This window comes from Lepisosteus oculatus, chromosome 18 (assembly GCF_040954835.1).
Source record: "Lepisosteus oculatus isolate fLepOcu1 chromosome 18, fLepOcu1.hap2, whole genome shotgun sequence".
Lineage (NCBI taxonomy): Eukaryota > Metazoa > Chordata > Actinopteri > Semionotiformes > Lepisosteidae > Lepisosteus > Lepisosteus oculatus.
The window spans coordinates 14762623-14778805 of NC_090713.1; the positions used below are offsets into that span (position 1 = coordinate 14762623).

At 42.4% G+C, this 16183-nt stretch overlaps 1 protein-coding gene across 1 annotated transcript in view; it reads left to right on the plus strand.

Annotated features, from left to right (window-relative positions):
- The window catches only part of LOC138223909 (uncharacterized), a 235954-nt gene that overhangs the window by 1115 nt on the left and 218656 nt on the right, over positions 1-16183 (plus strand). The window contains exons 2-4 of the mRNA XM_069180089.1: positions 3542-3796; positions 5349-5399; positions 6201-7956. Coding sequence (XP_069036190.1) covers positions 3542-3796; positions 5349-5399; positions 6201-7956 — 2062 coding nt within the window. The remainder of the gene's footprint in view (positions 1-3541; positions 3797-5348; positions 5400-6200; positions 7957-16183) is intronic.

The following is a 16183-nucleotide window of genomic DNA, read 5'->3' on the forward strand; positions in this document are numbered from 1 at the left end:
ATGATACACAAGCCCACTACCCTGAGATTATGAGTCTCATGGTCTACCAACTGAGCTAGTTGGGACACGATGGTTACAAGGATGCTATAATGGTCGGGCAGCTGCAAATGAAATGCAGTTTTTTTCTTTCTTTTTCAATGGCTTGTGAAATAATTTACCATGTCCTCTTTCAGAGATGTTTGTACAGTAATGTGAAAAAGAAAGTACACCCTCTTTTAAAAAAATTCAATGGTTTTACATATCAGGGTATAAATAACAATCGTCTGGTCCTCACCAACTTTTATAATTAGACAAATCTAGAATCAGATAACAGACAACTTCATAACAGATTTCACTATGTCATTATTTATTCAACAAGTAAGCCAAAATGCAGAAACCATGTGGGAAAAAATAAGTACACCCTTATTGCTTCCATAAGACTTAAGAAGGTAATTAGCAGCCAAACCAATTGTTGCTGCTCATCAATCTAGGAAGGGTTATAAGGCCATTTCCAAACAATTTGAAATTCATCATTCTACAGTGAGAAGGATTATTTACAAATGGAGAACATTCAAGACAGTTGCCAATCTTCCCAGGAGTGGGTGTCCCAGCAAATTCACCCCAAGGTCAGACTGTATAATGCTCAGAGAAATCACAAAGAACCCAAGAGTTACATCTAGGGATCTACAGCCCTTGGTTAACATGTTAAATGTTAAAATTCATGACAGTACGATCAGAAAAAGACTGAACAAGTATGGCTTTCGTGGAAGTTTAGCCAGGAGAAAGCTCCTTCTCTCCAAAAAGAACATTGCACCATGGCTTAGATTTGCAAAGTTGCATCTGAACAAACCACAAGATTTCGGGAACAATGTACTTTGGACAGACGAGACCAAAGTGAGGATGTTTGGTCATTATGCACAGCGCCATGTTTGGCGAAAACCAAACACAGTGTCTCACCACCAGCACCTCATACGAACCGTCAAGTACGGTGGTGGAGGGGTGATGAATTGGGCTTGTTTTGCAGCACAGGACCTTGGCACTTTGCAGTCATCGAGTCGACCATGAGCAACTCTTTATGCCAAATTAATCTAGAGACAATTGTGAGGCCATCTGTCCGACAGCTAAAGCTTGGCCGAAATTGAGCCATGCAACGGAACAATGATCCCAAGCACACCAGCAAATCTACAACTGAATGGCTGAAAAAGAAAATAATAGATAGATAGATACTTTATTGATCCCGTGAGGGAAATTGCAGTGCAACAGCAGCTTTACACACACAACACAGCCACAGTGTAACGAATGATACAATAATAATAGTACAATACATACAATACAATCAGTACAGTGACCGGTGCACTAAAAGAGTGACTCACAGTCCGGACACACAAAGAACAAACTAGAATAGAACAGCACGCGGAAAAATCCCTGGCATATATTGAACAAAAATGGTTGTAAACGGGAAAAGAAAAGAGAACATATGTAGCAGTAGATGTGTAGATGCATTCAGTCCAGAAAAAGGTCACTGTCAATGTTGCCTCTGCCCAGACGCAAGGTGGATGCGTTGTACAGTCTTATGGCAGAAGGCAAGAATGACCTCCTGTAGCGCTCCCTGTCGCACCGTGGATGAATCGGTCCATTGCTGAACATGCTCTTCATTTCCACAAGCATGTCACAGAGGGGATGGGAGACGTTGTCTATGATGGCCTCTAGTTTGGACACCATTCTCCTCTCAGCCACTACCTCCAAGGGGTCCAGGTCAGACCCAATGACAGAGCTTGCTCTCCTGATGAGCTTGTTCAGCCTTTTAGAATCCACTGCTCTAATCCCAGTGCCTCAGCATACCACTGGGTAGAAAATGGCGCTCGCTACCACCGACTGATAGAACATATGTAGCATCTTACTACATACATTGAAGGACCTGAGCCTCCTCAAGAAGTAAAGTCGACTCTGTCCCTTCTTATAGATGGCCTCGATGTTCTTAGACCATTCCAGTCTATCGTCGATGTGCACTCCCAGGTACTTAAACCAGCAAGTCCACCATCTCCACGCCACTCCCGTGGATGTAGACAGGAGTAGGTTTGACCTTTTTCCTCCTGAAATCTACCACCAGTTCCTTTGTCTTTGTTACATTCAGTTCCAAGTGGTTCACCCCACAGCACTCCACAAAGCTGCTGACCAGTCCTCTGTACTCCTCCTCCTGCTCACCCTTGATACATTCCACAATTGCAGAGTCATCTGAGAACTTCTGCAGGTGGCATGACTTTGAGTTGTACTTAAAGTCCGAAGTATAGAGGGTGAAGAGGAATGGAGAAAGAACTGTCCCTTGAGGTGCCCCTGTGTTACTCACTACCTGTTCAGACACACAGTTCAGAAGTCTCACAGACTGTGGTCTGCCTGTCAGGTAGTCAGCGATCCACGAGGTCATGGAGGCATCGACTTGCATCTCCTCCAGTTTCCTCCTTAGAAGTAAGGGCTGGATGGTATTGAAGGCACTGGAGAAGTTGAAAAACATGATCCTTACAGTGTTGTCCAGGTCCAGGTCTACATCCTCCACACCAACACTGGGCTGGTAGGCGAACTGTAGGGTGTTCAGTGATGAGCTGACCAGGGGTCTCAGGTGGGATAAGACCAGCCACTCCAGTGTCTTCATGACGTGAGAAGTCAGTGCAACTGGTCTGTAGTCGTTGAGGACAGAGGGGCGCCCTTTCTTTGGTACCGGGACCAGGCATGATGTCTTCCAGAGCACCGGGACTCTCTCCAAGCGCAGGCTCAGGTTGAACAGTCGCTGGAGCACTCCGCTCAGCTGATCAGCACAGGCCCTCAGAACTCTGGGGCAGATGTTATCTGGTCCTGTGGCCTTACCCTGGTGCAGCCTCTTCAGCTCCTTCTTCACCTGGTCAGCCGTGATGGTCAGCCTGGCCTGGGGGATGGTGCTCATAGCGTTTTCAGTGCTGCAGGTGTTAATGGTTAATGGTTAATAATCAAGGTATTGGAATGGCCAAGTCAAAGTCCAGACCTCAACCCCATTGAGATGCTGTAGCAGGACCTTAAGAGAGCTGTGCATAAACGAATGACCTCAAACATCAATGAACGGAAGCAATGTTGTAAAGAAGAGTGGGTCAAAATTCCTCCAAAGTGATGTGAGAGACTGATAAACTCATACTGAAAACAATTACTTCAAGTTATTGCAGCTAAAGGTGGTTGTACAAGCTACTTAGTTTTCACACATGGCTTCTGCATGTTGGTTTATTTTTTGTTAAATAAAAAATGACATAGTGGAATCTGTTATGTGTTGTTTGTCACCTGTTAGATTTACCTAATTTTAGGATCTGGTAAGGACCAGATAATTTTTTATGTCCTGATATATGAAACCATAGAATTGAAAGGGGGTGTACTTTCTTTTTCACATGACTGTATATGCGACTATTAAAGAATCATGTTGCACTATCCAAAGAACAACAAACTTTTTTTCTGCTTTCACATTCTTCTTTAACTCTACACTTCTCCTCACCCATGTTCACTCTCCTGTCTCTGTCTCTTACTCTTTCTCCCTGCTGTCCAGCCCCAGGTGTTGAGTTTGTGGATCAACACATGGCCGATCTCATTCAGAGGGTGAACCCAGTTGACCCCATAGCAGATGCACTGCGCTCAGAAAACATGATCCATCAGGAGAGCTACAACAGGGTCCTCACTGCTACAACCCCTCAGGACAAAATGAGAGAGCTGTATAAAGTCCTGGATTCTGGGGGAACAAGAGTGAAAAACAAGTTCTACACAATTCTGCAAAAGAACTACAAATATCTTGTCAACGACTTGGGTAAGAGCATCATTCTCATTCATACTCACTCTTTTCTCTTGTTTTCTAATTCTATCCTTGCTTCTCATAATGTCATCTGTCATCATATAAAAATTCATTAGCACTTAGCAAAAATGACAAACTTCACTTCCTTGCTTACTTGTATATAGTATGTAGTGTATATAGTGATTAATTGTGGATTTTACTGAATATACTACAATCACTAAAACTATTCTTTTGTTGATATTTACTTTTTACTTGTATTTTAAAACAACTTACTGTCATTATTCATAGACTTTATACAAGGTGGAACAACTATAGACAATGAGTCTCACTCATTCTCTAACTGCAAGACTCTACATGACATAAACCAGCAAGAAAACGGATAAAGAGAAGGGAATAACAAATTCTGTTTAGCAAAAAACACAGCAAACCAAACTATGGACTTATAAAAACCCAAGGGGCAGAGGCCTTTATAAATTAGTGTGAACTGTGTGGAGGCTTTTATTTTAGAGCCGGTAAGCAGCTTAGCTGTTGATAGTGAGGGACTTGGGAAGAGGTCTAGTAAGTAGCTCTAAGAGGAGCTTAGGCTTTTGTTTGCTTTTGATTATTTCTTTCTTTTCACTTTAAATACAATGTTTTTTGCCTTATGGCTGTTTGTGTTTGTTTTACTTATTTATACCTTATTATACTTACAACATATACTTATTTATATGTTACTTGTATATAGCACAGTATGTAGTGTATATAGTGATTAATTGTGCATTTTACTGAATATACTACAATGACTAACAACTATTCTTGTGTTGATATTTACTTTTTATTTTAAAACGTATTTATTTTAAAACAACTTACCATCATTATACATAGACCTTATACAATGTGGCACAACTATATAATTTATATACTCACATATCACAAGGATTAGACCTATTCAATTAAGAGAAACATAGTGTGATGTAAGAGTAAGTGAGCTCTGGACAACATGTGTAACGAACAGCTCTTTCCGGACCCTATGCGGACGACACAATCCGACGAAGTGGGGAAACGTCATGCAGGAATACGGGGCTGAAGACAGGGGGGCGTGTCCAAGGTGCGCTGGTGCACGGGGGAGGCGTGGCCGAGGCGAACAATCCAAAAGAGTAATCCTTAGAGTATCCAAAAACACACGAGAAAGTCCAAAACCAGGAGATCCATCAAAACACGAAGTTAAAACCACGAAGGCCGGGTCGGAACCGGTAGACAGGGAACAGGAACGGGAACGAGAACAGAGGTTAAAACCTTAACGTGACCAGGCGCTTCCAGGTCTCGGACTCGCACGATACGGAAATCAGATGCAGAGCCCGGATGAGCGTCAGCGCCTGGCTTTTAAGGTGGTCTGGGAATAGGGCGCAGGTGCATAGAATAAAGTCTCACGTGAAAGGGCTGGAGCACCCTTAAGGAGGGGGAACTATAATCGTGACAACATGAATATGAATGGGTTTGATCAAAAGCAGTCATAGTCAAGAGTGAACAACCAGTCACTATTACTTTAACAGAACAGGGAGAGAAAACTCTCTTTGTATTGTTACAGCTTCTTCACCAGAATGCCAACAGGCTCCAGGTTCTCAAACACATGATACAGGTTGGTCAAATATTTAACATTTTCAGTGCAAATGTTTCTTTCTTCCAAGTGCTGTTTAATCCAGTGTTATTTCACTAAACCACACAGAGTAGAGCTCCTGTGATCACCTGGGAATGGGCTCTGAACACCTTCAGAATGGAGGTTGATCATGACGCTCTGCTGGATAGGTCACTGATGAGAGCCTCAGCTCAGTAAAACGTTGGACACTGGTGTAAGATAGAGCCCAGGGCTGGTCACTGGCTTTACTAAGTCAGATAATGGGTTTCTGTTCAATATAACATTTAAAGAATGTACAGAAGGAAATCAGAAAGAAAGCCAGTCTCACTCATTCTCCAACCACAAGACTCTACATGACTTAAACCAGCAAGGAAACGGATCCAGAGAAGGGAATAACAAATTCCGCTTAGCAAAAAACACAGCAAACCAAACTATGGACTTATAAAAACCCAAGGGGCAGAGGCCTTTATAAATTAGTGTGAACTGTGTGAGGGCTTTTATTTTAGAGCCGGTAAGCGGCTTAGCTGTTGATAGTGAGGGACTTGGGAAGAGGTCTAGTAAGTAGCTCTAAGAGGAGCTTAGGCTTTTGTTTGCTTTTGAGTATTTCTTTCTTTTCACTTTAAATACAATATTTTCTACCTTATGGCTGTTTTGTGTTTGTTTTACTTATTTATATCTATCAACCTGCTTACAACAGGTGTGTTGTGTGTCCTTCTTGGACAATAATTCTAAAGACATTACACTGTCAGTATTTCTCCTGCCTTCTCTGACTATCCCTTTACTATCGTGCTCTGTCTGTTTTAGGGTGGCTGCAGACACTGAAAGACAAACACAAAAAAGCTCTAAAGGGGAAGTTTGAAGTTGTGTCTGAGGTAATTGCTAAGCCAGGAGAGCAGACCCTCCTTGATGACATCTTTACACACGTGTGGATAACTGAGGGCAGCTGTGTTGAGGTGAATCATGGACATGAGGTCATGCAGGTAGAAACTGTCTCCAAAAGCACAAAATCAGAGATCCACTCCATCAAGTGCAGCGATATTTTCAAGCCACTGCCAGGACAGACCATTCCTACCAGGACTGTACTGATGAAGGGAGTTGCTGGCATCGGGAAAACATTCTCTGTGCAGAAATTCATTCTCGACTGGGCTACTGGAAAAGACAACCAGGACTTTGACTTTATATTTTTTCTTCCATTCCGTGAATTAAACTTGATCGAATCAGAAATTAGTTTACAGGAGCTAGTTCTGTATATCTGCCCAGAACTAAAATCCTCTGATAATGTTTTAGATGGCCACAAAGTCTTGTTCATCTTTGATGGTCTGGATGAAAGCAAACATCCTTTTAACTTTAAAACAAACCAGAGATGGTCTGATGTGAAAAAGCAAACTTCAGTGGACATGTTGTTAACAAACCTCATCAAGAGGAACTTTTCTGATGATGCCTTCATCTGGATCACTTCCAGACCAGCTGCAACAGGTCTGATCCCTCCAGAGCTCATCAGCAGGGTGACAGAGGTCCTGGGGTTTGAAGACCAGCAGAAGGAAGAGTACATCAGAAAGAAATGTAAGAACAGAGCTCTAACAGACAGAATTATTTCACATATAAAGACACTGAGGAGTCTTTACATGTTGTGCTATGTTCCTGTTTTCTGCTGGATAGTAGTTACTGTTCTGGAGCGCACATTGGAAGAGAGCAGAGGGGCCAATCCAACAACACTGACAGATTTCTATACATACTTTCTGCTTGTCTTACTCACAGCAAAAGAAAATAAAGAAAATGTCCTCAAATCAAATCAAGAAGCAATTCTGAAGCTGGGAAAGCTGGCATTTGATAGTCTAGAGAAAAACATCATTTTTTTCTATGAAAAAGATTTGAGAGAATATGCCATTGATCTCCACAACTCCTCCCTTTACTCAGGGGTGTGGAAGGAAATATTTAAACAAGATTCAGCCTTATTTCAGGAAAAGGTGTACTGCTTTTTACACCTTACTGTCCAGGAGTATTTTGCAGCTCTGTATGTTTTTGGTTCCTATCAAAACAATAATATTAACCCACTAAAGAAAACAGTTCTGGGTGTTTCCAGGTTGGGAAGAATATCTCTATTGAGCCTGAATAAAAGTGCTCTAGAAAGAGCCATCCAGAGTAGGACTGGTCACCTTGATCTGTTTGTCCGATTCCTTTTGGGGATGGAAATGAAGAACAACCAGGAGCTTCTGAAGGGATTCCTATCACACAGACAAGATCACTCCAGTGACATCCAGAAAACAGCAGGATTCATCAAGAAGCTCATTAGAGGATTTTCCTCTCCTGAAAGATGCATGAACCTTTTCCACTGTCTGAGTGAACTGAAGGACAAGTCTTTAATGGATGAGTTCAATGTGACTCTGGATAAAGTAAAACGTTCAGGACAAACACTCTCACCTTCCCAGTGTTCAGCACTTGCCTATTTCTCACTGCTGTCTGAGAAAGAGATTGATGTCTTCAACATGAGAGAATATGCTACATCAGAGGAGTGTGTACGGAGATTGCTACCTGTGGCAAAGATAACAAAAACCCTTAGGTAAGTACATCAGATTTTCTTCACATACAGAATAAGATGTTGAGTCAATATTGCCCATATGAGTGGTGTTCTGGTTAGGTGCTTTGTGGAGTAGATGTGTTCACCTCATGTTTTAGCACACTTTTTGTTTTTCATTGTTAAAACCCATAATTATTTTACTATTTTAAATTATTTATTCTATACTACATAACATTGTCTAAACCTAAACCTAAATGCAGTTTGGAAGAGAAAAGCTTGCAGCTTAAAACTCAAACACTCCAGCTACAGGTATCATTCTAACTTCTTTGGCTGATACAGCTGTAGTACTGTATGAATGGTGGCTGTATTTCCAGAACTGGAAAGCCTCAGAAAAGCATTGTCTTATCTGCTGACTTTTGAGGTTTATCGTGGCTCTGAGTCACAAACTTGACTGCACTAAATTGGCTGTAAACGTGCAGGGCCAGCAAATTCTCAAACTGGAGCCAATGACATTGTGGACAGTGTCTCAGATCTGAAGGTGGCTCAGACTCAACTGCTGTCAAGACCAAGCTGACAGAGCGAGAGAACTGTAATAGGAGACAAGATCTATAGATTGTGAGCTTGTCTGAGTTAATCGAGGGGTCTCATGTTACTATTTCTTCTATGTGTTTTTCTTTTGTTTTTGGAGCTGCTGTGGAAAGATGTAATTGAGCTTCCGGTTCTTGTGCGAACAGCCCAGGGCCTTGCCTTGTCATCATGTGTTTTCATCAGTATGAAGTGAAGGAATCGGTGCTGCAGGCAGTGAGGATCTATGCAAGTTTCAAAACCTCTGTGTGTTCTTTTTGCTATAATAGTGAAATATAATAATGTCTATTATATTGACATTTTTATATATCACTCTCTTATTAAATATTAAAATCATATAAAAAATAAATAAATGTGTAGTGATTCATAGCCGTTCAGGGACGCCAAATATGTAATGATAGCCGTAGCAAAAATAAATGTAGTGGCTCTCTGAAGGCACCAGTTCTGTAGGGTTTGGGCATTTACTGAGACAATTATTAATTGTAGCAGTAAATCACAAAGTTGATTCTTTTGATGGCTTTAGAGTCCAACCATGCGACATAACTCAAACAACGCACACACACAGGTACTAATACACGAGGATTTATTAATACATAGAATATGCCTATAAACCTAACAGATCTTATCGAGAGGGTTATCAGAATACAAAAGGTATATATTCAGTCAGTTACGAAGTGTTACATATATCAAGAGGACATACGTTCAGTATATCATTCATTAAGACCGTTTCGTAAAAAGTGAACTTGGTTACAACTTTTACATTAGATACTCAAAACAAGTACATAACTCTTAGGAATTAAATTGATATCAACTGGTTGGGATAACAATTGAATTCTTGAGCTGTAATGCATTGAAGTTGAATACTCATCCAATCTCTGGGGATTCAGATCTCCTGCGGGCACAAAGAAACAGTTGCAGGCTTGTTGCTGTCCAATCTGCGCTCTCTGGCTCCGTGCCAGGCTGTGCTGTGCGGCTTGCGACGGTGCGCTGCTGATGCTCACTGTTGGCTTTAACTAGCACAGTTTGTGCACAGGAGAAAAGATGACTGTGGGTCCCAGCAAGTCAGGAAGAGGACCAGTTCGTTCCTGATGAAGAGCTAGTTCTGAATAGTGATTCAGCTGTCCACAGTTCCGACCTGTTCATGAGGCCTGCTGCTGGTTACTCTCTGGCAACCTCCACTCTAGACTCTTAGAACAAAGGAAAGTTCTGGCACTCGGAAACACTGGCCGTTCCGTGGTTGTCCGGGCTGAGTCTCAGGATGGTCAGGAGGCGCGCTGCGAGAATGTCCTGCCCTTGGGAGCCTTCTGCTCCTGGGCCGTCCTGCCCTGGAATTCTCCTTTGAATTCCCTTTAGGAAAGTCCACAGAATCTCTGAATCTCACTGAATCTTGTTGAACCCCTTCTGAATCTCTGTGTTGCCTGTTTTTACCTGGAGGAACTTCAGCTCATTGATTGGCTGAAAGTTCCATGGGCATCAGAGTCCCACGTGGGTTACTCGGCCCTACCAGTCCCTGATTGGTTGATCAAGGTGAGATATGAGTCACTTACTCCTGACACTTAGGAATGCAGTCCAGATGTCCAACTGGCACTCCCTTGACAAATAGGCGCCAATGGATGACCATTGATCATGATAGCCAGGCTTAGCTAAGTGCATCCCCCTTTGGGAGCTGTCCTCATCAAAGGAACCCTAAATCAGCCTGCATGGTTTCTCTGTGGCTGCACCACAGAGATGAACAGAGAAATGAGGCCTATTTTGGGAAAGCTCAGAAACACTTAATTCTGCCTTATTAATAGGCCTCGCTGCTACAAATGTAACAATTGAGTTAGAAAAGAGCAAACATGAATATTGTCAATGATGGGAGTAAAAAACTGTTCTACCAGTTATTTGGAGACAATAAGGGATTTAAAGATGTCCTTTAACAGAAATTACATTTGAGGTTAAGTGCATATTTGCTTTTAAATACTAATCATAACACTGTATAATATACTTCAAAATTAAAATCTAAAATAAGAAAGTGGTGTTAATAAAACAATAAACATTTTAAACTAGTGGTGTTATGCAACAATCTCCCTCCTTCCCCTTCTTCCCCACTTTGATGATGAGGACACTTAGACCCCTGCAGAGTGAGAAGTGTGGAAAAGTGGAGGAGGGAAACAACAGATGAAACATAAAAAAGTGGGATTTGAGATTGTGAGAATTTCAGTGAGACATGCTGTAGTACGAGTTATACTTTACTTGACCATCATGCTCTTAAGCACTCTTATACATTTGCAGATTTACAGTTCCAACCTGAAGAGCACTGCTTTTCACTGTAGCAACACAAACACGTTTTAAACTTAATTTAACCAACAAATGTGATTTTTTTTTAAAACAGGAGATATTTACCTATTTCATATTGATGTTTGATTACCACTCTAAACACATACCAGTGTAGAGCAGTCTTCTGCAGGTTCTTGCATCGAACCTGCAGTAGAATTTATTCAGCTTGTTGGGGAGAAAGATATCATCAGCTGAAGCAGTTTGTTTCACCTTGCAGTCTGAGATTAGTTGAAGGCCTGGCCAGATGCCTCAGTTTTCTTTGATTAGTTTATTTTCAAGCTTGTTCTTATATTCAGGTTTGGCTCCCTTTACTACATTTTGGAATTTGTATTTGCCAGATTAGAAACCGGCATCATCTCCCTCTTTGAAAGCTCTGTTCTTTTTTTCCCACAGGGTTTTAATTTCCCTGTTGAACCAGGGCTGATTATTATTGTGCACAGTGAATGATTTGCAAGGAATGTATACACTCTCCCAGAAGAGAATATATAATGTTACTGTGTCAGTAAGCTCATTAAGTTCCAACCAGGCCTCCTTAAACATGCTCCCGTCTGTGGTATCAAAACAATGCCTTAGCACTTTCTCAGTCTCATCTGACCACTGTTTTACACTTCCTATTATTGGTTTACATGCATTGGATCTGTTTATTTCTTGGGATAAGAAATGCTGCAGTATGACATGACTGACTGAAAGAGGTGTGGACTTATTCTCGGTATGACCATAGAATAGTGTGCAGCACCATAGCAGTGTTCCAGTGTTCTGTCCTTCCTAGTTGCAACCTCTGTCTGCTGTTTTTATCTGGGGTAAACCGTCTTTGGATTCGAGTGCTTAAAATTTCCCAAAACAATGACTGGGGAATTATGAATTTTTAGCCTCAGTGATTTTCAACGCTAACTGTTGGATAGCAAAAGTAATTTGCATCTGGTGCATTATAAACAGCTTAAGTAAATGATTGGCTGTCCAGTCTGAAAAAAGTAGAGAGAAATCCTGCAGATTCACCATGGAATCTGATACCACTGAACCTAACCAGGTGAAACAGAGCACAGAGCAGTTAGAGTAATCCTGTCTAAGGTTGAGTTGCTTATTGATTACCGTAAATGAGCAAAGTCAGTTCATCCATCTTGTTTGGCAGAGAGTGCACATTTTACTTTCTTGATAGCGGTGAGCTGAGATTAGTGTTTCTAAGCTGGGTATGAACTCCAGTTCATCAGACCTGTTTCTTAGTCTGGGATGGGATACAGGTGCACAAGATACCTACAGTACATTGTTCAGATCAATAAAGTCACTTGATGAAAAAATCAGCTTTGGTTGTGTTACGAGCGCAGCTGGCCCTAATTAACTCCCATTACCCAATTACCACACCACACCCCTTCCTTCACTACTTAAACTCTCTGCTCACCTTGTTCACTGCTTGGTATTAGGAATCTTTTCACCTCCTGAGCTCTTGTTGCTGACAACCTTCAACATCTTGCGCTCGTGGATCTTGCCTATTGGACCCCTTTCCAGCTTGTACCTTTCGACCATGCTTTCATCTCGCCTTTCTTGGATTCATTTTCCTAACTCTCCTCTCTGGACTCAACTACACCTGGACCTATCAACTACTCTCCTGCCTCGCCCTTCTCTGGCTTGTTCACCTCGGACTCCATTAGAGACATGCACAGGGCTCGTTTTACTCACTATAACAGGTTGTAGATTGAGATTAAGTAGCCTTTCATGTAAATCCAGTAGATCCAGGCATATTTTAACACGTATATAGTAAATTCAGTAAAATAAAACCAATGACAAACAAAACACAAAGAGCAAACACTGCGTCACCCTGATTGTTATGATCTTGAACCTGCACCTGAGAAGGAGCAGCCCACAGCCAGGTAGACTCCAATTTTTAGTATCTGATTCAGTTCAGTTTATGTGTCATATGCAAAAGTTCAATGAAATGCAAATTTGCATGTGTGAGTCTGGACGTTTGTGCCTTGATGCTCCTATAATGCTTATAAGAGGGAAGGGGAGAGAAAAATGAGAAACTGGGATGACTGGTATCTTTAGCGATACTTCCAGCCTTCCTGAGACAGCAAGTTGTACAGATGTCTGAAATAGAAGGGAGCTGTAATGATGGACTGGGCTGACCTGACTACCCCTTGTAAGGCCTTCCAATCAGAGCTGCTGCCAAATCACACTTTAATACCACATGTGAGCACACTCTCAATAGCACACCTGTAAATGTGATAAGGACAGTTAAAGATAGACCAAATTTTTTCAACTGTCTGAGGAAGTAAAGGTGCTGTTGTGCCTTCTTTGTAGCTTCAGTTACATGCTGGGACCATGTTAAATCATTAGTAATGAATGTACCCAGGAACATAGCAGCCATATCACCCTGCAACTCACAACTGGCAACCCACTGAAGCTAAGCAGGTGTGAGCCTGGTCAGTACCTGGATGGGAGACCTCCTGGGAAAAACTAAGGTTGCTGCTGGAAGAGGTGTTAGTGGGGCCAGCAGGGGGCGCTCACCCTGCGGTCCATGTGGGTCCTAATGCCCCAGTATAGTGACGGGGACACTATACTGTAAACAGGCGCCGTCCTTCGGATGAGACGTAAAACCGAGGTCCTGACTCTCTGTGGTCATTAAAAATCCCAGGGCGCTTCTCGAAAAGAGTAGGGGTGTAACCCCGGTGTCCTGGCCAAATTTCCCCCCTGGCCTTTACCCCATCATGGCCTCCTAATAATAATCCCCCTCTATGAATTGGCTACATTACTCTGCTCTCCTCCCCACTGATAGCTGATGTGTGGTGAGCGTTCTGGCGCACTATGGCTGCCGTCGCATCATCCAGGTGGATGCTGCACATTGGTGGTGGTGGAAGGGAGTCCCCATTACCTGTAAAGCGCTTTGAGTGGAGTGTCCAGAAAAGCGCTATATAAGTGTAAGCAATTATTATTATTATTATTATTATAACATGAAGCTGCTAACGATCTCTACAACCACCCATTGATCATAGGGGTGTGATCCCCAACCTGCTTTCTAAAATCAATGACCAGCTCTTTGGTTTTGCCTCCCTACATTGAGAGAGAGATTATTGTCAATGCACCACTCCACCAGTTTCCTGACCTCATCCCTGTAGGCTGTCTCATCATTACTGGTGATTCAGCCAATGATGGTGGTGTTATCAGCATATTTGTCGATGGAGTTGGAGCGGAGCTGTGTCTGGCCACACAATTGTGGGTAAACAAGGAAAACAGCAGGAGTCTAAGCACACAGCCGTTAGGGTCAGCTACTGTATATTCACAGTCAGCGTGAAAGAAAGTTTTCCATCTATCCTCACAGTCTGTAGTCTCCCAGTCAGGAAATCTATAACCCACCTGCATAGAGAGGTGTTGATATCCAGGTCATTCAGCTTCCTGACTAGTCTGGAAGGAACTATTCTGTTAAATGTAGAGCTATAATCAGTGAATAGCATTCTGATGTATGTGTCTTTATCATCCAAATGAGCCAGAGCAGTGTGAAGAGCCAGGGAAATAGTGTCATCAGTGGACCTGCTATGCCAGTATGCAAACTGGAGGGGCTTTAAGCACTCAGGTACCATTGTGTTAATGTGCCTCATGACCAGCCTTTCAAAGCATTTTATTACAGTAGATGTAAGCGCTACCATTCTGTAATCATTAAAAGGTCGCAGTATTTTTCTTAGGCACTGGTATGATGGAAGTTTTCTTATATCACATAGGAAGGAAGATTGTGAAAGTGAAAGATTGAAAATATCTGTAAAAACCGTGGCCAACTGGTCTGCACAGGACTTAAGGACCCGTCCAGGAACACCGTCTGGGCTGGTTGCTTTCCAGTTTTTCACCCGTCTGGAAGTTGTCCTGAGTTCATCCTCCATGACAGACATGGCTCTATCATCAGTGGCTAGGAACACTGGGACCGACTGTTCTCAAACCGAGCGTAATAGGCATTGAGCTTATCCGGGAGAGAGAAATAAGTTTCAGAGGATGTAACCCTCCTTAGTTTAGCTTTATGGTTTGTTATTGTCTGAAAACTGCACCACATTTGGTGCACATCAGAAGAGGCAGCTTGTATCTGAGTGCTGCTTTCATGTCCGCATGGGTTTTTTAAATACACCGCAGAAATAATAACAGATGAAAATTCTCACAGTAGATGGAATGGATGACATTTTACAGTCAGATATTACAGGTCCGGAGAGCAAATTTGCTTGAGAATTCTAACTTCACAACACCAAGAGTTGTTTATCATAGGACAAACACCACCACCTTTTTTTCTTACCAGCCAGACCAGACCAATCCATATGCTATTTGGAGAATCTCTCAAGCTGACCAGCTGAGTCAGGTGTACTGGGGGTCAGTCAGGTCTCAGTGAGACAGCAGCCCTGGATGTCCTGATGATGGCTTAACCTTCCCCTTAGCTTGTCCATCTTGTTCTCCATGGATTGTACATTGGCCATGAGAGTAGTAGTAGTCGGGAGTAGTAGCCGCAGCGCTTCACTCTCACTTCAAATAGAATATATCTGTGTTTAAGTCAATGATTCTTGATCCAGTGTCCACAAGCATTTCGATCATAAGTAATTGCTATTGCTTAAAAGACAGACAAGATACAAAAAGCACACAACATGAAACAGAAAAAGACATACAGACGAGGAGCATCATGCAATACGTCACCACTCTTCAGCCCCATGTTCAGTCGCTCTTCCTCCCTCCTCCACCCATTTTGAGCATCTGATTCAGCCCCCATTCTCCTCTGGGTTTCAGAATGCCTTACAAGTGTGTCATATGCCCCGGGTGGCCAGGTAAGACTGAAACTCAGTGGACACAAACTGCGGCCCATTGTCATGGTGATGGTGGTAAGCAAATCCCATAGGGCAAAGAGGGAATCTAGGAAGTCAGTGACCACTTGAGTGGTGACTGATCCAGTGGAGGCCACTTCAAGTGCATTTCAAGTGCAGATCATAGTTGAGTATGAAGAATCTCTGATAGGGTAGGACACTGTGCTGCTCCCTACAGATCACTGCTTGTATTGCTGCGAAGATGAACAAGGTTTATTCCATGCTGCAAAGACAAGAGACACAACATTTCGACTGTGAAGCCTTCTTTAGGTGTGTGAACGTGAACTTTCTGAGGAGATAGTGGACATCTTCTAGAAATAGCTGAGGGGAGAGCTTAGTACGAAAGGCACACTGTTATAGAGGGAGACATCTGCGTGCATGATGAGAAAAAAAAACAATTTGGTGGACATGTTTGTTTATAAGTCTTTCCAGGGTATAAATGTTATCATGTGTGAGGCAGTGTGGTAGGGTGCTGGTCTGACTCTTATTCAGTACACTGTGCTTGTTAAAGGATGGCCATTATTTGGGCTTCCATGATACTG